This window comes from Molossus molossus, unplaced genomic scaffold (genome assembly GCF_014108415.1).
Source record: "Molossus molossus isolate mMolMol1 unplaced genomic scaffold, mMolMol1.p scaffold_m16_p_3, whole genome shotgun sequence".
NCBI lineage: Eukaryota > Metazoa > Chordata > Mammalia > Chiroptera > Molossidae > Molossus > Molossus molossus.
Genome location: NW_023425366.1, coordinates 125140614 through 125167774, shown reverse-complemented (window position 1 = coordinate 125167774; position 27161 = coordinate 125140614). Strand labels below are relative to the sequence as shown.

At 44.8% G+C, this 27161-nt stretch overlaps 2 protein-coding genes across 2 annotated transcripts in view; one reads left to right on the top strand and one right to left on the bottom strand.

Moving 5' to 3' along the window:
• Nucleotides 1-22081: 22081 nt before the first annotated feature.
• Nucleotides 22082-22671, top strand: LOC118642653 (cytochrome c oxidase subunit 6A2, mitochondrial). The gene is made up of 3 exons (XM_036280556.1): nt 22082-22213; nt 22363-22499; nt 22588-22671. The coding sequence occupies exons 1-3, from the start codon at nt 22132-22134 to the stop codon at nt 22669-22671; spliced, it is 303 nt and encodes a 100-aa protein (XP_036136449.1). The 5' UTR covers nt 22082-22131.
• Nucleotides 22672-23688: 1017 nt separating this feature from the next.
• ITGAD (integrin subunit alpha D) overlaps nt 23689-27161 on the bottom strand; it is a 35758-nt gene continuing 32285 nt past the window's right edge. Inside the window, exons 24-30 of the mRNA XM_036278619.1 lie at nt 25871-25946; nt 25369-25476; nt 25184-25261; nt 24892-25005; nt 24649-24750; nt 24277-24387; nt 23689-23811 (exon numbers count right to left, since the gene is read on the bottom strand). Coding sequence (XP_036134512.1) covers nt 23713-23811; nt 24277-24387; nt 24649-24750; nt 24892-25005; nt 25184-25261; nt 25369-25476; nt 25871-25946 — 688 coding nt within the window. The 3' untranslated portion in view covers nt 23689-23712. The remainder of the gene's footprint in view (nt 23812-24276; nt 24388-24648; nt 24751-24891; nt 25006-25183; nt 25262-25368; nt 25477-25870; nt 25947-27161) is intronic.

Below are 27161 nucleotides of genomic sequence, written 5' to 3'. Positions count from 1 at the left end.
TATCATTATCAAATATGTTCTCTCATTCAGTGGGTTGTCTTTACATTTTGTTGATGGTTTCCACTGCTGTGCAAAAACTTTTTAGTTTGATGTAGTCCCTCCTATTTGTTTATTTTTTCTTTTGTTTCCCTTGCCCGAGGTGATATATCAGAAAAAATATTGCTATGAGAAATGTCCAAGATTTTACTGCCTATGTTGTGTGTGTGTGTGTGTGTGTGTGTGTGTGTGTTTTATCCTCACCCAAGGATATTTTTCCATTTGTAATCAGATAGAGTGGGAGGAAGGGAACGAGGGGTGGGGGGATATTGATATGAGAGAAACACATCGACTGCTTGCCTTCCGTATGGCCTGATCAGGGCCGGGGATGAACTGCAACTGAGGTACGTGCCCTTGACCAGAATCGGACCCAGGATTCATTGGTCTGCGGGCCGATGCTCTAACCACTGAGCAAAACTGGCCAGGGCCTGCCTATGTTTTGTTTTTTTTTTTCCTAAATTTTTATGGTTTCAACCTTACATTTAATTCTTTAATCCATTTTGAGTTTATTCTTGTCCATGGTGTAAGAATATGGTCCAGTTTTCCCAACACCATTTATTAAATAGACTATCTTTACCCCATTGTTTGTTCTTGCTTCCTTTGTCAAATATTAATTTGCATGGGTTTATTTCTGGGCTCTCTATTCTGTTCCATTGATCTATATGTCTGTTTTTATGCTAGTACCATGCTGTTTTAATTACTATGGCCTTGTAGTATAGTTTAATATCAGGTAGTGTGATTCCTCCAAATTTGTCCTCCTTTCTTAAGATTGCTATGGCTATTTGGGGACATTTGTGGATTTATATACATTTTTGGAGTATTTGTTCTAGTTCTGTGAAATACTCCATTGGTATCTTGATAGGAATTGCATTGAATCTCTGAGTTGTTTTGGGTAGTATGGACATTTTAATAATGTTAATTCTTCCTATCCATGAACATGGTATATGCTTCCACTTACTTATATCTCCTTCAATTTCTTCATTGTCTTCTAAGTTTTTGAGTACAGGTCTTTTACAACCTTGGTTAAATTTATTTCAAGGTATTTTCTTTTATTTGATGCAATTGTAAATGGGATTGTTTTCTTAATTAGTTTCCCTTTCTGATAGTTTATTATTAGTGTGTAGAAATGCAACTGATTTCTGGACAATTTATTCTGTATCCTGCTACTTTACTGAATTCAATGATCAGTTATAGTAATTTTTAGTTTTTTGGTGGAATCTTTAAGGTTCTCTATATACAGTATCATGTCATTTGCAAATAATGACAATTTTAATTCTTCCTTTTCAATTTGGATGCCTTTTATAACTTCTTCTTGTCTGACTGCTGTGACTAGGACTTCCAGTACTATGCTGAATAAGAGTGGGGGAAATGCACACCCCTGTCTTGTCCTGATCTTAAGAGAAACACTTTTAGTTTTTGTACTTTGAATATGATATTTGCTGTCGGTTATTCACATATGACCTGTATTATTTTGAGGTATGTTCCCTTTATTCCCACTTTGCTGAGAGTTTTTATCATAAATGGATGCTATATTTTATCAAATGTTTTTTCTACATCTATTGATATGATCATGTGATTTGTGTCCTTCATTTTGTTTATGTAGTATATGTTTATTTATTTGTGAATATTGTTAATTATTTGTCTTTTTATTATAGCCATCCTAGTGTGTGTTAAGTGGTATCTTGTGGTTTTGATTTGCATTTTCCTGGTGGTTAGTGATGTTGAGCATCTTTTCATGTTCTTATTGGCTATTTGTATATCTTCTTTGGATAACTATCTACTCAGGTCATTTTCCCATTTATAAATTGGGTTATTTGTCTTTTTATTATTGAGTTGCCATGACTTTTTATATATTCTAGATAAAAGTCCCTTATCTGATATATAATTGGCAAAACATTTTTCCTATTCTGAGTTGTCTTTTCACTTTCTTGATGCCCTTTGAAAGGAAGAAGTTTGTTGTTTTTTTTTTAAATCCTTACCCAAGGACATTTTTCCATTTTTTATTCAGATAGAGCGGGAGGAAGAGAAAGGAAGTGACAGAGGGAGAAACATCGATGTGAAAGGGACACATCGAGTGGCTGCCACCCGCACAGCCCAAGCAGGGCCTTGATGTTTCCACAGCAGCTGGGCTGTAGCACTACGGAGCTGTTCCACAGCGGAGTTCTCACAGCCATGCTGTGTTACTGTGGAGCTGTTTGCACTGAATCAAGTTTCCTTCTTCACTGCACCCCAAATTGGGGATTGCTCTTGACATTTGAATTGGTGCCAACAACTACAGGTTGACATCAACAACAGTGGGTGAGAGTGTCCTTGGACATACTCAAGAAAACCTCTTCAAAACTTCTTCCTTTTGCCCTGGCTGGTTTGGCTCTGCGGTTAGAGAATCGACCTGGCTGGTGTGGCTCAATTGGTTGAGTGTACTCTCATGCACCAAAAGGTTGCTGGTTTGATTCCTGGTCAGAGTACATGCCCAGATTGTGGGTTCAGTTCCCAGTTAGGGTGTGTGTTGGAGGCAATCAAAGGGTGTGTGCAGGTGGCAACCAATCGATGCTTCTCTCTTTCTCTCCTTCTTCCTTTCTCTCTCTCTCAACCCATGTGGCTCACTGGATTGAGTGTGGTCCCATGGACTGAGCTGTCCAGTTAGATTCCAGGTCAGGGCACATGCCTGGGTTGCCAGTAGGGGGTGTGCAGGAGGCAGCCAATAGATGTTTCTCTCTTACATTGATGTTTCTATCTCTCTCTCTTAAAAATAATCGATAAAAACATATATCTATTTTTAAAAGTAGTTGGGCTGGAATTTCAAGATCATGTGGTTGGGTGATAAGTGGCTTAATAATCTCCCTCTTCCTCACTTGGAGGGTTCCTGAGATGAGGCAGGAACTCACCTGGACACCAACCCTCACACATCACTTGTAAGGACTTGACAACACTTGCTCTTTGCACTTCGTGCAGTAAAGTCTTACTACTCAGATTTCATTTTCACCAAACTTCTGACCCAGGTTTTTGAGCAGTGACCTCAGGGCCATCCTGATTCTGCCACTTACTGCCTGACCAAGGGTCAGCTACACCACTAGATCATTTCATTCCTTTTGAAAGTATTTATTAAATATCTACCATGTGCCAGGCACTGTTCTAGATACTTTCCTATCTTTTCCAGTAATCAAAAAACTGTTCTACAAACGTAAAAGTACATAAAACCTATGTGAGCATTTTGAAGAATAATTAAAATGCAATCTTTCTGTAACCACTACCCAGAGAAGAAAGTGTACCCCAAAGCACACTTCACATCTGTTTGTTCTTTTCTAGGGCTATAAAACTATCCTGACATTGTGATAATTTCTTGCTTGACTTTATAGTTTCTCATCTATATATAGATTTCTAAACTATATACTGTGATTTTTGCCAGACTTTAGATGTTATAGAAATGGAATTGGACTGTATGTATTTTCTCTTGTTTCTTTTATGCTACAATTTTGCAAGGTTTACCCTGTAGTTGCACATGGTTATAATAGTTTATTTTTGTTGTATAGTATTATGTAGTTTGAAATACCATTTGTTTATACATCCATTTAACTGTTGATGAACATTCTTTTCAACTGTTGGCTACTGGGGCCAATGCTTCGAGGCTCACTTTGTACTCACATACAGGAAGTGAGTCGCTAGTGAAATTTCCACCCTGTGAGAATCACTGCTTTTGAGAACTACCTAGACTGTCCTGAATCATGTAGTTGGAGGCTCCCTAATGTTACAAAGGTCACCTAAAGCCAAGGGGGAGCATGACTGGCCCAAGGTCACTCAGGCAGCAGGTGACAGAACTCAGACCATAATCAGGGTCTTTTCCTTCGGGTGCCAGGGCAAATATGCGCCTCCTAAGCTGAGGTATTTGGGCAGAGGTGGCACTAGGGTACGGTGAGTGAGGCACTAACTTCTAGTGCAATATTTAGGGGACACGGGAATATTTGGCAACCAAGATAAATAATACTTGAATGCAACTTATTTTTAATCAGTGGACTACAGTCTGTGCTGGTCATCTGTGTTTATAATTGCATTGGAACCAGGGCCATGGTTAGAGTGAAGGAGGGTTGTGAAAACATGAGGTGGAATGCTGTTTTTATTTTTAATTTTGGTATTTTGTTCATCATGGATTTTTCACATTAACTTTATTTTGTTTGAAATACTGCATTTCAATGCTGTTTGTCATGATTGCTGTTTGGGGGCGCACCCTTAAATTCTGGGCTAGAGGCCAGTGCCTCACTCGCTTCACCCTAATCCAGCCCTGCGACCTAGCATTCCTCAACCTCGCCTAACCTCCCGCGCTTTCCAGCCGGGGCTCCTCAGCCCTGCCTCCTGCCACGAGGGGGCGCTGCGACCTGCCCCGGCACCTCCACACGCTCAATTCCCAGGTGAGCGGCGGGCTCGCGAGCGGGCGGGCCGCAGGGGAGACCCCTGACGGGGGACCCGGCCTCGAGCGGGGCGCTGGGCTGGGAGAGCTCTCCGGCGGAGAGATCGCCCCCAGCCATTTCCGCTCACATTCTCGGTGGGAATGGAGTGGCGGCTCCCACGCGCCTCTTCGTGGTGGGCTCACGGCCCTGGCCGTTCGCCCCCTTCTTGCGAAGGCCGGCATGCTCGCAGGGGGCCGGGAATGGAGCACCCCCCGGCCGAGGCTGGGTGAGGATGCTCGGGACCCTTGGCATCCAAGTCTGGGGCGTGGGGGGCGAGACGCCCACATTCGTGGTTTGGAGGCAGGGTCAACGCACGTCCCACTCCTAGGCCCTTCGTGGGGAACTACATCTTAGCAGGACGCAGAGGCTGCCCCCCAGGGGCCTCGGCGGCGCCCACTTCCCGGAGCAGAGCGCGCAGAGCGCGTCTGAGCTGCTACGTTCCCCTGGAGGGGGCATTCTCGGGGTTGGGGCTTCTGCAACGCCACCCATGGCCCTTGCGGAGAGTGGGGAAGGTGAGCCCCAGGCTTCATGCAGGAGCCATGTGGGCTGGGACATCTCACTGGTCAAGGACAGCAGCCTGACAGAGCCTCCGCCCAGCCCCTTTGCCTCCCCCTCCAGCCCCCCGCCCAGCACATAGCTGTTATCAGAGGCGGCAGGACAAGCGTCCACTCCTCTTTCAGCCTTCCACTGAGGAAGGAACCTATCTGCTTCCGCTTCTCTGACTTCATCAGTGTCAACCAATGGTCATTGGCGCCAACTGAAGGCCAAAAGGACTCCCCAAGTTAGGGGAGGATGAAGGAAACTATTCGGGGCAGACAGTTCAATTCAGATACAGCCCTGCTGCGAGAACACCACAGCTGGGAGACAGCTGAATGTCACAGCATCGTTGTGAAGCAAGTGAGTGTCCCTGGGGTGAGCACCTAGTTCTGCTCTACCCCGCTCTGCCCTGCTGAGAAGTCTGTGTCCTCAGTGGTTCAGCTCCAGCCAGAAAAAACAGTGTTGAGTAGAAAGGGAAAGTATGCTCTCCAGGGCAGAGGGGGAGCTGACTTATAGAGAGAGATGTGTGTCCAGGTGGTTGCCCCCAACCCCCATGGTCCCACATTGGTCTATCCTCCTGTAAATGAAAACCTTCAAATCCTTGCAATTTGATTGGTCCAAAGGCACTGTCCTGATTGGTCAAAACGGAGCCACTCTGGTTGGTTGGTGAAGATGCTAATGTGGACATAGTTGCAGAGTTCCAATTGGTCAGGGAAAGCCTCAGCCTCAGAGGTTTAAATACAATTCCAGAAACTCCTTTACAAGGGCTGGCTCCCATGTTGGGAACAACGTGGGCAGGCAGTTTAGTGCTGGCTTCTCTTGAAGTGCGGTTTGCGTGGGAGGCCCGTTTCCAACCTGCTGCTGGGCTCTGCTTTTACATTTGAGCCCAGAGGGCCACCAGGAGCTCTCCTCCAGAGATACCTTCTTTCTCGGGGTCCATATCCGTAACCCAGAGAGACCAGTGAGCTTTCCTACAATGTCTTTCTAAGGCACAAACCATGGGGAATAATCAGATACACAACCCACACTTTTATTTTTTTAATCCTCACCCAAGGATATTCTTCCATTTATCTTCAGATAGAGTGGGAGGGAGAGAGAGGCACAGAAACGTCAACGTGAGAGAAGCACACTCACTAGTCGCCTCCCATGCGACCGACAAGGGCCGGGAGGGAGCTGCAAAGGGGCTGCCCGCCCTTGACGGAAGTCAACCCGCCACTCTTTGGTCGGCAGGCCAACGCTCTAACCACGGCCAAACCAACCGGGCAACCTGCACAGTTTTAACACTAAAAATCAGTAACAGTGCCTGTTCTTTCATCTTGTAAAAATGACCTCAAAGAAGAGTTTCAAAGTAATTTGTTTCCAGGCCCTAATTAAAATTTCCTGACATGGGGGGGGTGGGGGGGGGCGCAGCAACTCAACGGTATCTATTCCATGCATTCCTTTCATTTTCCGTAAAACACACAATCATCGAACTGTACGTTCTCTGGTGGAAACTCAGTGCACCAGACGCAGGTTTGCTCACTGCGCCGTCTCTGTACAAGCACCGCCTCACCCCCTTTCTGAAGGAAGAGCACTGTTTCCAGGCTTCCTGAAGCTCTGCTGTCAGGCTAGAATTCTCAGCAACGCCTAAATAAAAACCTTTCTAATGTTTTTAATGATTCAGGCTCGTTTCTTTGACATTTACTTCGCATAGTGAGGCAGGGTCCAGGGTGAGCCCACCTATACTACCTGAAGTTCGACGAGGCAGGAAGCGGGCAGATGAAGCTGTACTTGATTTCTTTGAGAGGGTAAAAAAACACGCAGACCTTTAAACAATATTCAGGAATGGCACCCGCTAGCCTCCAGAATCACCAAAATGGTTCTTTAATCAATTCAACATTTTATTTTTTATTTTTATTTTTTATCCTCACCCGAGGCAATTTTTCCATTTTTTGTACAGATAGAGTGGGAGGGAGAGAGAGGAAGGGAGAGAGAGAGAGAAACATCGACGTGAAGGGACACATCGAGTGGCTGCCACCCGCACGACCAACCAGGGCCGGGGACAAACTGCAACCGAGGTACGTGCCCTTAGCGGGAACCGAACCCGGGTCTCTCTGTACCGCAGGCCGATGCTCTAACCGCTGAGCCAAACCGGCCAGGGCAATCAATTCAACATTTTTAAACGCATGAAGAACTTGTCACTTTAATAAAATGATACAACTTCGACTGTGCCACAATACATTCTAATGAATTAGTAGATTTCACCAGTCAGCTATCTGAAACCATTCAGAAGAAGGGAAAAGATAAAGCCACAATAATTATGAATTTACAACTATAACAAGTAAACAAAGCTAATAAGAAAGACTATACTCACAAAAAACACAGTCTGTTTTTATTCTAAGAAACCCAACCTCCTCAAGAAAGACTGTTGGAAACTAAAATGGGATCTTGAGAGAGAAAAGCAAAGAAAACAAGCTTATTGCTGCTCTGAGGAATAGAGAGGCATTTCCCCTTCTCCTTACTAAAACATGGGAGACTTGGAAATACCTAAAAGAGGGAAACTGCTGTGGCTCTCGTCAACCCAGAGCCACCTCTCTGTCCTTAGCCCTACCCTCCTTTGTTGCCCTCTCCCTTGGAGTAAAAGTACAGTACAAATGGTAGAGGTATCAAATTTGCCAATGTCAGTTTTTATTTAGTTAGTTATTTTAATCCTCACCTGAGGATATTTTTCCATTACTTTTCAGATAGAGTGGAAGGGAGAGAGGGAGAGAGAAACATCGATGTGAGAGAGACACATCAATTGACTGCCTCCTGCATGACCCCCACCGGAGCCAGGGATCAAACCTGCAACCCAGGCACTTGCTCCTGACAGGGAATCAAACCCAAGACCCTTCAGTCTCTAACCACAGAGCCAAACCGACTAGGGCCCAATGTCAGTTTTTAAATCAGAGCCCATTACTTTCCAATTAGGAAATCTCACAAGAAAAGGTGTGTTTCTCATAGTTAGAAGTATTCTGGTACACTTACTAGGCCAGGACTTTTCAGAAACTAATGATGCCCACATTTCTTTTTAACAAAAAGATGAAATGTTCTTATAGTTAGAGTTCAGACTCAAACTATGACCAGACAAATGAAAGGGTAATAATAATGAAACAAACAGGTGAAGATGAAACAAGGCTGGAAAATGAACAACTGTTGCAAAGTGAAAAATTATGAGCCCTCTCTATGTCAGATATAAGAAAAGTCAAATCAGCCACTCCTATCAAGGTAACTATTAATGTGACCCAACCTTTGCCCAATATATAGTAATACTAACACCGAAAGCATTAACTGGAATTAGATCTATTATCCAGGACTACCTTAAGAAAGGATTAGTAATTCCTTTAAGAAAGGATTAGTAATTCCTTGCAATATGCCTATCCCACCTGTAAAAAAGCTAACCTGGAAAGGCTGAAGATTTGTACAAGATTTAAGGGCTGTAAATAATATTGTAGTTCCTCTACATCCTATAGTCCCTAATTCACATACCGTACTTTCTACCATCCCAATAAATAGTAATTATTTCCCAGTGGTAGAATTATGTAGTGCATTTTTTAGCATTCCAGTAGACGAAGGCAGTCAATATCTTTTTGCCTTCACCTGGGAAAAACACCAATGTATGTGGACTGGTGTGCCCCAGGATATACTGAAAGTCCCACTTACTTTTCTCAAATATTGAAAATAAGCTCAGGTGACCAGCCCTGGCCAGTTTCCTCAGTGGTTAGAGTGGCTACCTGTAGTCCAAAGGATCATGGATTTGATTCCTAGTCAAGGGAGCGTACCTGGGTTGCAGGTTCAATCCCCAGCCCCAGTTCGGGTCCTGTGGTAGGCATCTGATTGATGTATCTCTCTCATATCATTATTCTCTCTGTCTCCCTCCTTCCCTTCCATTCTATCTTAAAAAAAAAGAAGCTCAGATGACCTTATATTTATGAGAAATTCTACATTTATTCAATATGTAGATATGTGATCTGCTTCTATGTTCAGAAACTGTCAGACTCTCAAGATGCTTTTCAACTTATTGCAACAATTGGCCTCAAGGGGGCACACGGTCCCTAAGGACAAACTCCGTTTTTGCTTACCCAAGGTCAAGTATCTTGGACATTTAATGTCAAAGGATGGACTGTTAATTAATCCCGAACAAATAAAAGGAATTTTAGCTTTCTCTCTTCCAAAAACAAAGAAACAATTAAGAGGATTTTTAGGATTAACAGGTTATTGCAGCCATTGGGTACCAAAAGTTTCACTTAATGCTCAACCTTTATGTGCTCTACTCAAATCTGATCAACATGACCCGGTTGAGTGGACTCCAGAAGGTGAAAAAGCTGCAAGTACTTTGAAAATCAATTGACCTCAAGCTCCAGCTCTTGGACACCCTGACTATGATTTGCCATTCTTTCTTTTTATATATAAGTATAAAGGAAACACTTTAGAAATGATCACCCAAAAACACCATCATCACCATTGGCCTATAGGTTATTACAACCAGCAACTAGACTCAGTAGCAAAAGGGCTGGCCCCCTGCATGAGCACCATCCACAGTGGCCCTATTATGCAAGGCTACTGAAGAAATTGTCTGGGATCCCCCTTAACTATGTCCTACATTCACTTGAGACTCTTAAATTCTCACCATATTCAGTATTACTCAATCAGCAGATCAGTCTCAAATGAAGTATTGCTGCTTCCTGTGCCCAACATTATTTTAGCTCAATGTAACATTCTTAACATTGCTACTGTGCTTCCTCCTGCAGAACAAAGATGACCATGACTGTGTTCTTCTACCTGAATTTCTTCTGACTCCTAGGATGATTTAAGGGAGATTCCTATTGACCTATTGATAATGCTGACCTATTTGGGTTTATAAATGGGTTCTATTTAAGGGATGAATAGGGAAATTATGCTAGATATGCCATTACCTTTTTTTAAAAAAATATATGTTTTTATATTTGAGAGAGAGAGAGATAGAAACGTTAAGAGAGAAACATCGATCAGCTGCCTCCTGTACGTCTCCTACTGAGGATTGAGCTCACAACCTGGGCATGTGCCCTGACCCGGAATCAAACTGGCAACCTCTCGGTACATGGGTCAATGCCCAACCAACTGAGCCACACTGTTGGGCATGCAATACCTCTTATTTTTCTTGCCTGGTTTTAGTAGATATTCCTTTTTTTTAAAACTAATTATTTTTTAATTTTTATTACAAATGTCCCTCCTTTTTGCCCCCATTGACACCCTCCTCCTGGCTCCTGCTCCCCCCATTCACCATATTGTTTTTATTTATTTATTTATTTATTTTATTAATTAATTTTTGTTACAGATGTTTCTCCTTTTCCCCCCACTGATTCCTCCCTCCCCTTCCATCCCTGCCCTGTCCCCAGTTTGTTGTCCATGTCCACTGTTCATGCATACATGCATACAAGTTCTGTGGTTTATCTCTTCCCCACCACCCCCTCTTCTGGGAATTGTCAGTCTGTACCCCACTTCCACGTCTCTGGGACTACCCCATTCCTCAGACTGTTATGTTCATTCTATTTTACAAATAAGTGAGATCATATGATACTTGTCTTTCTCTGTTTGGCTTGTTTCACTTAGGATGATACTTTCCAGGTCCCTCCATGTCGTCTCAAAGGATAAGAGATCTTTCTTTCTTACCCCTGAGTAGTACTCCATTATGTATATGTACCACAGCGTTTTTATCCATTCGACTACTGATGGACACTTGGGCTGTTTCCAGATCTTAGCTATTGTAAATGGTGCTGCTACAAACATGAGGGTACATATATTCTTTCTGATTGGTGTTTCAGGTTTCTTAGGGTATATTCCTAGAAGTGGGATCACTGGGTCAAATGGAAGTTCAATTTTTAATTTTTTGAGGTAACACCATATTGTTTTCCATAGTGGCTGCACCAGTCTGCATTCCCACCAGCAGTCTACTAGAGTCCCCTTTTCTCCACACCCTCGCCAACACTTGTTGTTTGATGATTTGTTTATGGCGGCCATTCTGACAGGTGTGAGGTGATACCTCATTGTTGTTTTAATTTGCATCTCTCTGATGATTAGTGATGATGAGCATTGCTTCATATGTCTCTTAGCCATTTGTATGTCCTGTTTGAAGAGGTGTCTATTTAGTTCCTCTGCCCAATTTTTAATTGGGTTCTTTGTCTTCCTTTTGTGGAGTTGTATGAGCACTCTCTATATATTGGAAATTAACCCCTTATCTGATATATCATTGGCAATGATGCTCTCCGATACAGTGGGTTGCCTTTCCATTTTGATGATTGTGTCTTTCGCTGTGCAGAAGCTTTTGAGTTTGATGTAGTCCCATGTGTTCATTTTCTCCTTTGTTTCTATTGCCTTAGGTGATGTATCAGTGAAAATTCTGCTTCGTATGATGTCTGAAATTTTGTTGCCTACATTTTCTTCTAGGATGTTTATGGATTCATGAGTCACATTTAAGTCTTTTATCCATTTTGAGTTTATTCTTGTATATGGTGTAAGTTGATGGGCTAGTTTCATTTTTCTGCATGTAGCTGTCCAATTTTCCCAGCACCATTTATTAAAGACTCTGTCCTTACTCCACTGCATGCTCTTGCCCCCTTTGTAAAATATTAATTTAGCATATTGCCTTGGGTCCATTTCTGGGTTCTCTGTTCTGTTCCACTGGTCTATATGCCTGTTCTTGTGGCAGTACCAGGCTGTTTTGACTTTGTAGTATAACCTGAAATCTGGTAATGTGATCCCTCCAACTTTGTTCTTTCTTTTCAAGATTGCTGTGGCTATTCGAGGTCTTTTTTGGTTCCATATGAACTTTTGAAGTACTTGTTCTAATTCTGTGAAGTATGCTGTTGGTATTTTGATGGAGATTGCATTGACTGTATAGATTGGTTTGGGTAATATGGACATTTTAATGATGTTAATTCTTCCAATCCATGAACAGGGTATGTGCTTCCACTTTTTTATATCTTCCTCTATTTCTTTTTTCAATGACTTGTAGTTTTCCGCGAATAGGTCCTTCATTTCTTTGGTTAAGTTTATTCCTAGGTATCTTAATTTTTTTGCCGCGATGGTAAATGGGATTGTTTTCTTAGTTTCTCTTTCTGTGAGTTCATCATTGGTGTATAAGAATGCCATAGATTTCTTGACATTAATTTTGTATCCTGCTACTTTGCCAAATTCATTTATTAAGTCTAGTAAATTTTTGATGGAGTCTTTGGGGTTTTCTACGTATAGTATCATGTCATCTGCAAATAATGACAGTTTCACTTCCTCCTTTCCAATTTGGATCCCTTTTATTTTTTCTTCTTGTCTGATTGCTGTGGCTAAGACTTCCAGTACTATATTAAATAAGAGTGGTGAAAGTGGGCATCTCTGTCTTGTTCCTGTTTTTAAGGGAAATGCTTTTAGTTTTTGCCCACTGAGTATGATGTTGGCTGTAGGTCTTTCATATATGGCCTTTCTTATGTCTAGATATGATCCCTCTCTTCCCACATTGCTGAACATTTTTATCAGAAATTGATGCTGGATTTTGTCAAAGGCTTTTTCGGCATCTATTGATATGATCGTGTGGTTTTTATTCTTCATTTTATTGATGTGGTGTATCACGTTTATTGATTTGCAAATATTGTACCAGCCTTGAATCCCTGGGATGAACCCCACTTGGTCATGGTGGATAATTTTTTTGGTGTATTGCTGGATCTGATTTGCTAGTATTTTGTTCAGGATTTTGGCATCTATGTTCATCAGGGATATTGGCCTATAGTTTTCTTTCTTTGTAGTGTCTTATTCTGGTTTTGGAATTAGAAGTATGCTGGCTTCATAAAACGAGTTTGGAAGTCTTCCTTCTTCTTGAATTTTTTGAAATTGTTTGAGGAAAATGGGTATTAGTTCTTCTTTGAATGTTCTGTAAAAACTCCCCTGTGAAGCCATCCAGGCCTGGGCGTTTGTTTGCTGGGAGAGTCTTGATTACATCCTCAATTTCTTCTGTTGTTATTGGTTTGTTCAAGTTTTCTATCTCTTCCTGGTCCAGTTTTGGGAGACTGTGTTTCTAGAAATTTGTCCATTTCTTTAGATTGTTGAATTTGTTGCCATATAATTGTTAATAGTAGTTGTTAACGATCTTTTGTATTTCTGTGGTGTCAGTTGTTATTTCTCCTCTTTCATTTCTGATTTTGTGTATTTGGGTTCTCTCTCTTTGTTTCTTGGTGAGTCTAGCTAAGGGTCCATCAATCTTGTTTATCTTTTCGAAAAACCAGCTCTTTGTTTCATTGATCCTTTGAATTGTTTTTGTTTTTTTTTTTTTGGTCTCTATGTCGTTTATTTCTGCTCTGATCTTTACTATTTCCTTCCTTCTGCTTGCTCTGGGGTTTTCTATTTGTTTGCTCTTTAGTTCTTTAAGTTGTGAGGTTAGATAATCTATTAGAGATTTTTCTTGTTTTTTTAGGTAGGCCTGTAGTGCTATGAACTTCCCTCTCAGAACTGCTTTTGCTGCATCCCATAGATTTTGTGTTGTTGTGTCTTCATTTTCATTGGTTTCCTGGAAGTTTTTCATTTTTTCCTTGATCTCCTCGGTGACCCATTTATTGTTTAATAACATGCTATTTAGCTTCCATGTGTTCAAATGTCTTTGTATGTTCTTGTTGCTATTGATTTCTAGTTTCATGCCATTGTGATCTGAGAAGATGCTTGATATGATTTCAGTCTTCTTGAACTTGTAGAGACTTAGTTTGTGCCCTAACATGTGGTGTATCTTTGAGAATGTCCCATGTGCACTTGAGAAGAATGTGAATTCTGTAGTTTTGGGGTGTAATTCTCTGTAGATATCTATTAAATCCATTTGGTCTAGTGCTTCATTTAGAGTCTGTTTCCTTGCTAAATTTTTGTCTAGAGGATCTATCCAGTGATGCCAGCGGGGTGTTGAAGTCCCCTGCTATGATTGTATTGCTATAGATTTCTCCTTTGAAGTCCTCCAGAAGATTTTTACTGCATTTTGGAGCTCCTATATTGGGTGCATATATGTTCATCAAGGTTATATCTTCCTGTTGGATAGATCCTTTCAATATTAGGTAGTGACCTTCTTTGTCTCTTGTTATGGCATTCATTTTGAAATCTATTTTATCAGATATGAGTATTGCTATCCCAGCTTTTTTTCCTTTCCGTTTGCTTGAAAGATTTTTTCCATCCCTTCACTTTCAATCTATGTGAATCTTTTGTTGTGAGGTGGGTCTCTTGTAAACAACATATAGATGAGTCATGCTTTCTTATCCAATCAGCTACTCTGTGTCTTTTTATGGGAGCATTCAATCCATTTACATTTAAGGTGATTATTGATATGTACTTATTTATTGCCATTTTTGTTTAGTGTGGTTCTATTTTTCTTCTCATTTCTCCTGCTAATTACAGCAGTCCTTTTAACATTTTTTGCAGTATTGGTTTGGTGCTAATATTCCCTTAGCCTTTTATCGTCTGGGAAGGTCTTTATTTGACCTTCCATTTTGAATAATAGCCTTGCTGGGTGGAGTAGTCTTGGATTCAGATCCTTGTTTTTCATGACCTTGATTACTTCATGCCATTCCCTTCTGGCCTGTAGTGTTTCTTGTGAGAAGTCAGCTGAGAGCCTTATGGGGTTTCCTTTGTAGGTAAACTGTTGCTTATGTCTTGCTGCTTTTAGGATTCTCTCTTTGTCTTTAATTTTTAGCGGTTTGATTACTATGTGTCTTGGTGTGGGCCTGTTTGGGTTCTTACTTGGGGCTCTCTGTGCTTCTTGAACTTGAATGACTTCTTCCTTCACCAAATTAGGATAGTTTACTGTCACTATTTCTTTGAATATATTCTCTAATCCTTGCTCATTTTCTTCTTTGGGGACTCCTATTATGCGAATGTTATTACGTTTCTAGTTGTCCCACAGTTCTATTAAGCTGTCTTCCTGTTTTTTAATCATTTTTTTTCCTCTTGGTTTTCTGATTGGTTGATTTTTTTCTACCCTGTCTTCTAATTCACTGATCCAGTCCTCAGCTTTCTCTACTCTGCTTTTTAGACCTTCCAATGTGTTTTTCATTTCTGATATGCCATTTTTTATCTCTTATTGGTGGTTTTTAATTTCCAATTGGCTTATTTTCAGCAACTCTATGTCCTTACACATGCTGTTGAGCTTCCTCAAGATCATGGCTCTGAATTCTAGTTCTGTTAACTTGCTTAACTGTCTTATTTATCTCATCTTCAGCACAGGTCTCTTGTTCTTTCATTTGACTTTTGTTTCTGTTTTTCACCATTTTGGCTATCACAGTGGGCTTTGGAGTCTGCCAAATTTTCCCTGTGTGTGTTGGTGTTCTGCTGTTTGTGGCTCCCTCTCCTGGGTTTGGATGAGGCAGGGAGAACCCACTTTAAACACCACTGTCAAGTCTTAACTTTCCTGGGTAGAGTCGCTAGCCCAGGGAATGGTAGTTATCCTCTAGCTTTTTTTACCTGGAGGCTATTAGTAGAGGTCACCTGAAGAACCTTGGTTTCTGAGTTGCCTGAAAAACTCCCTCAGGTGCTCAGTATAAGAGGATTTCCTAAGGGTGGGGCAGAAGCTGGTTGTTAATGGGCCTCAATTAGCACGGCAATGGCCACCAGATGGGGTTGAATCTCAGAGGGAGGGGTCGCTCCCTCTCCCCAGGGCCCTGGGAAGGAGTAAGATGACCACAGACCTGCGTGGCTGCACTCGGCAAAAGCTCTGAGCACTCTCCATATCCCGAGTGTCCCCATACAGTTCCAGTCCAGTCTGCCTTCCCTCTGCTGGAGCCCAAGGTGAGTGGCTGCTGCCAATTTAGCTTCTGTCCGGACTCTGCCTCGTGGAGCCGCCTGGGACTTTTAACCCGAGGGCGCTGCTCCCAGCCAAGGGCAGCTGAGGCTGCGGCACCAGCCGAGAGCGTAGTACCCAGCCAAGTTCGCAGGACCCAGCCAAGGGCGTAGCACCCTGCCGAGGCCACAGGACCCAGTTGAGGGTGCAGCTTCCAGCCGAGTCCCCTGGTCCCAGCGGAGTCCCCTGGTCCCCTGGTCCCAGCCGAGTCCGCTGGTCCCAGCCTAGGCTGCTGCGGACTGTGGGCTCCCGGCCCCCTCTCGCATCATCCTTGTAAGCCTACCAGGATTGAGTCAGTGTCCCTGGTTATGTGGTCCTCCAAGCTGCCTTTCGGTTGCCCCTTCCTGACAATTTGTCTTTATTTTCGTTGTAAATCCAGTTTGGTCCTGGGACATGGTCTGTGTAGCTTCCATTCACTCCGCCTCCATTTTTCCTCCTCCCCCCTTCACCATATTGTTGTCAGTATCCATTGGTTATATCTATATGCATATATGTTCTTTGGTTTATCTCTTCCTGCCCTCCCCCCACACACACTCCACTCTGAGGTTTGTCAGTCTGTTCCCTACTTCCATGTCTCTGTCTTTATTTTGTTCATCAGCTTATTTTGTTCATTGTATTACACAAATAAGTGAAATCATGTGATATTTGTCTTTCTCTCACTGGCTTATTTCGCTTGGCCTAATTCTCTCCAGGTCCCTCCATGTCATCTCAAAGGGTAAGAGATCTTTCTTCCTTACAGCTGCACAGTACTCCATTGTGTATATGTACCACAGCTTTTTTATCCACTCATCTACTGATGGACACTTGGGCTGTTTCCAGATCTTAGCTATTGTAAATAGTGCTGCTATGAACATAGGGGTACATATATTCTTTCTGATTGGTGTTTCAGTCTTCTTAGGATATATTCCTAGAAGTGAAATCAATAGGTCAAATGGCAGTTCAACTTTTTCTTTTTTTTTTTATCCTCACCTGAGGACATTCTTCCATTTTTTTGTTCAGATAGAGTGGGAGGGAGAGAGAGGAAGAAATATAGAGAGAAACATCGATGTGAAAGGGATACATCGAGTGGCTGCCACCCGCACGACCAACCAGGGCTGGGGACAAACTGCAACCGAGGCACATGCCCTTAGCGGGAACCGAACCCGGGTCTCTCTGGACCGCAGGCCGACGCTCTAACCGCTGAGCCAAACGAGCCAAGACGGCAGTTCAATTTTTAATTTCTTGAGGAAACGCCATATTGTTTTCCATAGTGGAAACCACTCTGCATTCCCACCAGCAGAGTGCTAGAATCCCCTTTTCTCCACACCCTTGCCAGCACTTGTTTGATAAGCCATTCTCTTTGATATAATTGAAAACTTTTCTCTGCCAGCAATAAAATCAGCACAACAGACTGAATTAATTGCATTAACTCACTCCTCCATCCACCCCTCCGCAGCGTTCCTCTCTGTTGCCAGTGCTGCTCTCTTAAGTGCAAATCCTGGTCATCATTTGCCTGGATTATTGCAAAGGACTCCTAGTCAGCCTCCCCTTCTTCCAGTCTTTGCATTCTGGTTCATCATCCAGATAATCCACTGGTTAGATTCCTTCTTTAAACCCCAGACTCCAGTACTAAATCTGATATGTTCCTGCTTAAAAGTAGCCATGCCTGCCACCCACCCTGCTCCCCAACATTGCCTGCAGAACAGAGTTCACGTGCTTCAGCACAGCCTACATGGCTTCTCGGGTTAGCTTTGCCCTCCCACTGCAGCTTACTGGTCTTGGCCTTTCACACCTCAGCACCTTGGCACTTGTTTTATTTCCCTCAACTGCCCAGAGTGCCCTCCCCCCCCTTTCTGTCACCTAAATTTGTCCTAATTATCATGTGAGCCCCAGTCCCACTGAAAGCTTCCCAAACTCTCATATCCCACTTGCTGTAACTGCTGCAGTGGAGGTGACTCGGGTTTCTTTTATCCTGTTGTCCTTCCAAGATGCAATGTGGACACACTGGGAAGTTAACCAAAGTGATCATGAAAGTAACCACACCTGATCTATATGTCTTCTTGGTCACTTTGCCTGCCATTCAATGACTTGATGGTCATTTCTATAGTGGTAACAGAGAAAAGTGACTGAAGAAAATGCTTTTTACTTGGGTCCAGGGCATTTCATCACACATTTGTAGTAATGAGATTAACCAAAATTGCCAGGGTAGTCTCATCAAATTTCAGTAGCATCAGTGAGAGTGCAGAAAGGCCTTCCGGGTATTTTCAAAAATCAGCATTTGTGGTGGCAAAATACTGGTCTTGAAAATATGAGATTAATAAGTCACCTCTTCAGGACCTCTTTACATACCAGCTGGCCTAGTGCACACAGCACACAGCACACAGCCTGTGAGATGAAGGTCTCATGTGGGAGCAGCCACTCAGACTCTGGCCCGTGGTGTTACTGCAGGCTGGGCTTGAGTTACAGCAGGTGAGGCCACAGAGCACGTGTGTCTGGCTCGGCTGCAGTGTTCGGTGTCCCCAGCATTAGATACATATTTCAGAGAAATCGGGTCACAGCACGCAGGTTTATTTTGATGTACAACACCATATTATGATGAGATTGAAGAAGAAATAAAAGTACAAAGACTCAGCCATTTAACTTTTAGCAAGTTGGAATATATCTTCATGTGTAATTTATTGGACTAATTTCATTTTAATAAATACTGGACTCCTTCATTTTAAGTGTCCATTACATTTAATTCATTAAAACCATATATACTCCAGAACATTTATTAAAGACATTTATAGCTATCATATCCACAAGAGAGGGCAAAAAATGCTTCAGAAACAAGTTTCAACATTCATCTCAGTACGGGGGAACAGAAATTGAAAAATCGCTGGTAAAAGTTTAGAGATACACTATAGTTTCACAGAAAATGTTTAGCGATTAATGAAGACTTAAAACCTCATCTCTAACTGGCTTTTTGTCATTTTATGTAACTGAAAAATCTAAGATCCTTTTTAATTCTAGCACATCTTGATCCAGGGGTTCAAATAATATTAACAAGGCTAGATTACGCTTCATCTTTCTGGTGTGCTATGAAAAATGGTTTCAGAATTGACAACTGCAGGTCCAGTTGAAGTACTGTGTCTCAATAGTCCAACAAAGAAGCCCTCCAATCGGGACCCATGGTCCTGTGCCCCTCCCAAACCAATTGGCTAGGCCTGGATCATGTGGCCCCTCTTGGAGCTGGAGGAGGGAGTCAACTCCATGTGAACTGTGAACTGAAAATGAGAGGGCGGGGGGGTGATTTCACAAAGAAAATCCAGTGTGTTAGCATGAGGAGAAGACAAGTATGTTGGGCAGACGACACAAAACAATAACAAGCACTATCCCCTTCCAAGGCAGAGGGAGCTAACAGCCCTATTACCCTGTAGTCAATAGCCCGCTGGTGGGCTCCACCTTGATTCCTTGTCTCCAACTCCCTTTACCCTTCATTGTAGCTAACTATGTCCTGTATCATCATTCAGTTATCTTTCTGGGACAATTCCAATGTCAAATATGCTGTACTAGAGGCCAAAATTTATATTTAGTAGATCACATGTTGGATTTCTCTCTGCTTTGGAAAATATGCTCCTGATGTGTAGCATCCCAGGAGAGGCACAGAGAAACTGACATGGAGACATCCCTCCACACCCTTCACCACCGCCAACTGAGGAGTGTTTGAAAGGGGCTGGGATGCTGCCTACGGGGTTTATTTGACAACTAGTGAGTTTTTTCTCTCTGCCACAAGCAAAGCAAAACCTAAACCTCCAATAACTGGAAGCGTTGGCAGCAGCTCAATGAATTGTGTGTGAGAGAACTTACAAAACAGTGGTGAGTATAAAGACTGCGGAAGTCAGCTCTGCACTTTCTCTATACAAAGGCAGTTAAGACAAAACCACGACCAGCCTAGGAAAGTACAGATGATCTAAATAAAAGTCTCTGGGTACTTAGGCAGGGTCACCCAAGGGGTGACAGCAGCCCTAGGGCATTCACCAGGCAACAGCAAGCAAAGCTCTTAGTGGGAACTTCCACGCTGAGACAAAGGGATGGGAATATCCTGGGAATTGTTTGGCAATGACCAACAAAACTCCGCATGGAGAGAGGAGAGCCTAGAACCTTTTCAGGTAAAAACATCCCTCTTTATTTCCATTTTCTCCAAGAGCCTTATCAGAAGTGGAGAGGAGGTTTGAGGGCACTGTGTGTGAAGCGGGGTGCCAAGTAACTTTAACTGAAATTAGGCCCCATCTTCTCAGCAGTGATTCCAAAGTCCAGCTGGGAAAAGGTAACTGCAGGAAGAATTCCATTGTAGCTCAGTGAGGGCTCAGGAATAATATAACACTATATAACATTTAACTGTTGCATAAGGTTACTAAAAACAAAAACAAAAAAAACCAAGAAAGTTAAGTAAAATCTAAGTATAGTTTTTTTTTTCTTTATTGATTTTAGAGAGAGAGGGAGAGAGATAGAAACATCGATGAGAGAGAACATCGATTGGCCGTCTCCTGCATGCCCCTCCTGGGGATTGGGCCCACAACCTGGGCATGTGCTCTGACCAGGAATCAAACCAGCGACCTCTTGGTGCATGGGTCGATGCTCAACCACTGAGCCACACCAGCCAGGCACTAAGTATAGTTTTTTTAAAATGTACTTTCCTTGCCCTGGCTAGTTTGGTTCAGCGATTAGAGCATCGGCCCACAGACAGAAACACCTTGGGTTCAATTCCCAGTCAAGGGCACATACCTGGGTTGCAAGTTCAATCCCCACCCTGGTCAGAGTCCTGCAGGAGGCAGCCAATTGATGTGTCTCCCTCACATCAATGTTTCTCTCTCTCTCCCTCCCTCCCTTCCACTCTATCTAAAAAAATCAATGAAGAAATATCCTTGGGCAAGGATTAAAAATAATAATAAAAAGAATAAATTCCTCATTTTTCTTTTATATAATTAGATGATGTTAATAAAAATTTTTTTCTTTTATATATTCATATTAAGTACATCAGCTCTTGCTCAAAGCTGAAGGCATCCTGTTGGGCTATAGTTCTGAAAAGGCATTGCTATGTGGTTAACCAACGTAAAATGGCTCGAGCATTCATTAAATACATATTTTAGGACACCTACTTCATGCCAGGTTCTGAGCTGGTGCTGAGGACAGAGCAGAGCCCACGCAGACGTCTGCCCTGCCTTGCCCTATTGCAGCTTTCTAGTGACCTGCTTAGACACAGGGTTCCTGCAGGCCTGCTTGGCTTTCTTCTTTTCTTCCAAGGATTCAGGTTTTTCAGACTGAAATAACATACTTAGCAGTAGATACTTGTCAAATGTGTGGCTGCCCAGAATCTTTTGAATACTCTTCCTATATTTGGGCATTTTCTCCAAGATAAAAGTCCTGCCTCTCCAAGGCAGAAGCCAGAACTCAATTACCCAGACTGTCTTGAAACTAGAGCACATGCAATGGCCTAGGTGTTGCCAATTGGGGCCCACATGATTCTATGATTTCAGAAGACAGCAAATCAAGGATGCAAACTTCTCGAAGAATCTAACTTCAAGAGGGGGTGAGAGTGGAAGAATCTGGCTTTCCAGGGCAGCACTGATAAAGTTTTGGGCATCTAGTGTCCCACAGTGTGAACTGCGGTGGTGGCTCCAGACGGATCTGTGTCCGGCTGTGCAGATCACAGGCCTCTCTGGAGATACTGTGAGCTACCTGAGAATCTCAGCTGCTTATCTTTTAAAAACTAGTTAGAGTGAGTTCTGTTCTTTGCAAAGAACTATGACTAATATACATATTGAGCTACAGTTATGTGCCAGATTCTAAGCTGGTATATCCTGTTACTTTATTTAAATTTCATAAACATAATTTAAAGTACAACTATTATACATTTTACAGATTTAAGAAACTGAGATTCAAAAGGACACTTAATTCATTCTACAAATATTTATTAAAGGCCTACTGTGTACTAGCCACCAGGAATAGAGTATTGAGCAAAACACTTCCCTGCGACTATAAAAAGAATGGCACAGTGTATTTTAAATGCCCCCTTACCGAAATAAGCCGCACAGTACGGCAGCTGTCTGGAGAGAACATCATGCCAGTCAGGCTTCATTTTAAATATAGAAAAACCCTAAAAATAGCCGCCCAGCCCAGGCCCAACAGGTGATTGGCCCCAAGAGAGGGGAGGAGAGCCTGGGCCCCAGCGAAGGGGGCCTGGGCCCCAGTGAAGGAGGGCGAAGGGACCGTGCGGTCGGTGGTTCCCAGCGCTTCGCCATGGCTCTGATGGCTCTGCCTCTGAGGTCCCTGAGTCGAGGCTTTGCGAGTGCAGCCCAGGGAGGCCACGGAGGGGCAGGAGGTGAGTGGACCCTGTTGCTTCTTCACCTTGCACACCCATACCCCCTCCCGCCTCCAGGGCCTTGCAGGGTCCTGGCGAGCCCCCTCCCATGGGAACTCCCCCCCCCCAGCCCCCCTGCGCCCCTCCTTGACCCGCCTGTTGCGCTGCAGCCGGCACCTGGCGCCTCCTGACCTTCGTGCTGGCGCTGCCCGGCGTGGTGCTCTGCTCGCTCAACTGCTGGCTGCACGCGGGCCACGGCGAGCGCCCCGAGTTCGTGCCCTACCACCACCTGCGCATCCGCACCAAGGTACGCCCAGGCCTCGCTCCGGGCAGGAGGCGGGGCGCGGCCGGCTGACCCCTCACTGTCCCCTCACTGTCCCCTCCTCTCTCCACAGCCCTTCTCCTGGGGGGACGGCAACCACACTCTTTTCCACAACCCCCACGTCAACCCTCTGCCCACCGGCTACGAACGGCCCTGAGGCCCAGGCGGAGGCCCCCAGCTCAATAAAGATGTGGAAGCTGTGTGTCCGCAGCTCTGTGAGGACCGCGGGGCGAGGGGGGGGGGGGGTGGAGTGTGGGGGGCAGGGCGGGAGGGACCCGCCCCCGCCCCCGCCCCCGCCCCCGCCCAGCGGCCTGCCCGCACCTGGCACTTGCGCGCATGAGCACGGGGTGGGGGGGCGTTCTCTCCCCAAGGCCTGACTTGGGAGCGGCTGGGGACCCATCTTCCTTCTTGCTCACCCATGAATAGTTAGGGCTCTAGGCTGTAAATGGCTTTCACAATGAATCCGTGAATACTAACTGGAAACAACCCTGATTCCTAACGCAGGATCTACAGCCCTGTGTATGAGGCTCGCGACCTAATTCTGCGTGGGGAAGATTGCAGTCGTTCCCCATGACCATCTTTAATGGGTCTTCTGTGTTAGTTTAGGAAATCAAATGCTCCTTTCTGGGAGCCTGGCTCTCCTAGCTTCCGGACACCCCATTCGAGGGGGTCATTGATTCAAACCAGCTCTGGACATGTCATTCACCTTCTAGGATAGTGTGCTCAGCGTCCATTGCCAAGGAGCACAAGCCTGGGCTGAAACCCGTTATCAACACACACGAACACCATCTGGCCTCCAGCCCTGACACTGCTCACAGCGCCACTAAGAGAAGCCAGTTGCAGGCCTCAGGCACCTGCAAAAGAGAACGTTCTCTGCCCACAGACAGGTTCACCCAGCCCTGCCCAGAGCAGCAGTCCGGCCCTGGATTAGAGCTGTTTCATACCAGGACAATGTATTATAAATTTCCTCTTTTAATGTGACAATTCCCATACATAAGAAAAGTCATGCTGGCATCACGCCTGCTTCCGTAAAAGTGGGTTAACACTGAGGAAGTTGGCCAGGCCTTGGGAAGGTGGTGTGTGCCTGGTAAGTTGCTCAGGCCAATCAGATCTATGCAGAAGTTATTCCCATGGAAGCAGATATAGGGGCCCGGGCAAGACCAGCCCATGGGGGTAAGATGAACAGAGAAGTAGATTATTAGGACAAAGGCAAATCTGGGGCCTCCCCAGTGAATGTGGCAGTGTCTTCGGGCTTGTCACCCAGCATTTCCTTGTACTGACGTTTGAAGAAACCAAGCTAAGGAGGGAAGTAAATCAGAAAATCTGGGTAAGAGAGCAGGGAAGAAAGTTGAGAGTAAGGAAAAAGCTGTGAGGGAAGAAGGAACTGACTTGTGTCTGTGTGCCAAACACATGTGAACAACAGCTCTCGTGGTTTGAGTATCTACTGTGTTCTAAGAACAGTGGTTATCCATATAATCTAGAGCAGAAAAGCATGGATTCTGAGGTCAGCTGGGCTGTGTACATATCCTGGCCTCATTGCTGTCTTGCTTCAGCCACTCTGTGATATGGACGTTATTATTATTTCAAAAATGGGAAACAATCCCAGAGAGATCGAGCAACTTGCATGACATTAAGCAGTAAGACAGCCAAAATGTGCACCTAGGCTGGCCTTATTCCATTGTCCGAGTTCCTGCTATGCCACCCATCTGTGGGAGGGCTTGGGTTGGATGCTGGTGGTGTCCGGTGTGGGAGGGACACTCACCTTGTACAGGACGGCTGTGATGAGCGCCAGCAGCAACAGCCCGCCCACAGAGCTGCCCGCAATGAGGGGGACAGGATCGTAGACCTCGTACTCTTCCACCACCATCTCCATCTGATTTGGGGGTCAGAAATATCACACCTCTGGCTGTCTCAGACTCTACCCGCCTTCTCCAGTCTTTAACTCCCTCCCCTGCTTCCCCAGGCCAACCCCAAGGGGGAGAAACAGAAGCAACCATGGGTTTAGGGACCGCTGTCCCATTCAGGGATCTTCGTCCTTCCTCCCCCGGGCTTGTGAGCCCCCCACCCAGCATCACAGATTCAGCATCAGAAGCCCTCTCCCCAACCTGCCTACTGCCTACCACACAGTCACTACCTGAGCTCTCAAAAACGCCTCCTGTCCCGGAAGCTGGGAATACACAGATCTGTTGAACGTGATTTCAGCCACAGTCACGACCAGCACCTTCTTCTGCAGTGTCTGCAAAGAGGAGCAGGAGAGCTGGGAGCGAGCTCCGGGGAAGCTCAGTCACAGAAATGTCCTAGCTTGATTGAGGATGGGCACAGACACCTCAGGTACCACCTGCGCCTGAGACAGGGCCCTGCCGTTGGGCCTACACACCTGGCTGACCCAGCGGAAGCTGAGGTTGCCCTTCAGGATGAAGTCAAGTTCCTCCTGGATGCCAAAGGAGGGGATGTCACAGCGGAACCTCTGGCAGTCAGCAATGGAGCAGTTCTGGGGACAGGAGAGGAATGAAGGTAAGGAGTCTAAACTTAGGAACCACAAGAGAAAATAAAGTGTTAGATCTGGGCTGAGGAATCTGTTCACAATAGCTCTGCAACCCAGCGCTGCATTTCCCTGGGTTCCCTAAGGAGCAGCTGGTCCTACCGTGGGAGCCCAGGGCCTTTCTCACCAGCACGAGACTCCCTGGAATCTGAGTCTGGAAGTCAGAAAGCTGCGGAGGCTCCATCTCCGACACACATGAGAGACTCTAGTGAGGGAGAGAAATAGTTCCAGGATGATCAAAATGTCCCTGGTAAGAGAGTGTGAGGCACTGTGGGGTCAGACCCTGCGCAGTGAGGAGAGTCAGGCAGGCACCTGTGAAGGGCCCTCCACAGCCACGTCCCATACAGCCACACCGTTCAGCAGGGCCGGAACCCAGAAATGAACGCTGATGGCCAAATCTCGCTGGCTCAGGTTATTCACCTGCAGGAGATTGAGAGAGCATTACTGTGGTCCCTGGAGCTTCCCAAATCCCATTTCTTTCTTTTCTGGTTCTAGCTCTCAGTTCCTCTCCATCTTTTCCCAATAACATTCTTTCTTTTTTTTTAAATATGTTTTTATTGATTTTTGTTTGTTTGTTTGTTTTTTAGAGAGGAAGGGAGAGGGAGAGATAGAAGCATCTATGTGAGATGCCTCCTGCATGCCACCTGCTGGGGATCAAGCCTGCTGGGCATGTGCCCTGGTCAGGAATTGAACTTGTGACTTATTGGTGAATGAAATGACGCTCAGTCCACTGAGCCACGCCGGCCAGGCTCCCACCAACTTTCAATGTTAGCAACACCGTGGGAGGGCGGATATGAATACTCCCTGGCCTCACACGATATCGATGCTCGGCTTCTTTACTGCTCTTCGCAGAAGGTGAAAAGTTGAAGTACTTGGTGGAGTCTTCCTTCCTGGAGAGAGAGGGCTTGTTGGTGAAAAACAGCCTTGGGACCATCCTCAGTTGTGCCCTGGCCTGCTGCCAAGGGCTCTTTGGGCCCAGCAGATAACCCAGGGAAACGATGAGGGTTCTCACAAGTCTGCAGCCTCCGCTTCAGCTCCTCTCCCCACAGTCCTTCGCCCTCCTCACCACAACTGGTGGCTCATCCCTGGCTCTCCTATCCCTGTGACTTTGCTCAAGCTCGCTCTTCTGCTTGAGTGTCCTCACTCCTCTTCTGGGAATTTTCACTTAAAGGCCCAACTTAAACATCACCCCCCGTAACATTTAAACATTCCCCATGGAAAAAGGTGTTTACAAGCTTCTTGTAGATTTGCTTTCTCTGGCAGTGATTTTCAACTGGTGCACTGCAAGAATGTTTAAAACATACAATACCTGACTATTCAGTCAGGGGCACTGACCTCTTTTCCCTTAGATTGTCAAATTTTAACAACATGACAACAGCCAGCACAACAGTTGCCATTCAGTGTGAATGAATCAAAAGTATACCTATTTTTGCCCTGGCCGGTTTGGCTCAGCAGTTAGAGCGTTGGCCTGCGGTACAGAGAGACCCGCGTTCGGTTCCCGCTAAAGGCACGTACCTCGGTTGCAGTTTGTCCCCGTCCCTGGTTGGTCGTGCGGGTGGCAGCCACTCGATGTATCCCTTCACATCGATGTTTCTCTCTCTCTCTCTCCCTCTCTCCCTCCCGCTCTGTCTGAACAAAAAATGCAAAAATGTCCTCAGGTGAGGATAAAAAAAAAAAAAGTATACCTATTTTTTGTCAGGTCAGCAAAAAAATACAATATATCTTTTGGTGTGCCACAGAATTTTAGTGATTAGTTTATGTGCCACGAGATGACAGAGGTTGAACGTTGCTGCTCTGGTAGATGCGTGGCTGGCTTGGGGCCAGCCTGCACAGGCTGCCGTGAGGACAAAGAAGCCTGAGACGCGAAGGAATGACGACTGGATCCCTCCAGAAAAAACGGAGCCTGAGCCTCTTCATGATGGGAATGAAGACGATAGATGGGACTCTCCTGGGGCAGTTAAATAAATGTGATGGAAGATGGTACATGGACACAAGCCTATGGAATGGACATAAATGTTCCTGCCTGCAGGTGGCTTTCCATCCATCCTTCCATCCATCTATCCATTCATCTATGGCCTCCTTCAGTAAACATTTACCCTGTGCCA

What these genes read in the sequence shown, in the direction of transcription:
- LOC118642653 (XM_036280556.1), top strand. Translation starts at nt 22,132, where the DNA reads ATGGCTCTGATGGCTCTGCCTCTGAGGTCCCTGAGTCGAGGCTTTGCG. An exon ending in AGGCCACGGAGGGGCAGGAG is followed by an intron (nt 22,214 to 22,362) that starts GTGAGTGGACCC and finishes GTTGCGCTGCAG; the next exon opens with CCGGCACCTGGCGCCTCCTG. An exon ending in ACCTGCGCATCCGCACCAAG is followed by an intron (nt 22,500 to 22,587) that starts GTACGCCCAGGC and finishes CTCTCTCCACAG; the next exon opens with CCCTTCTCCTGGGGGGACGG.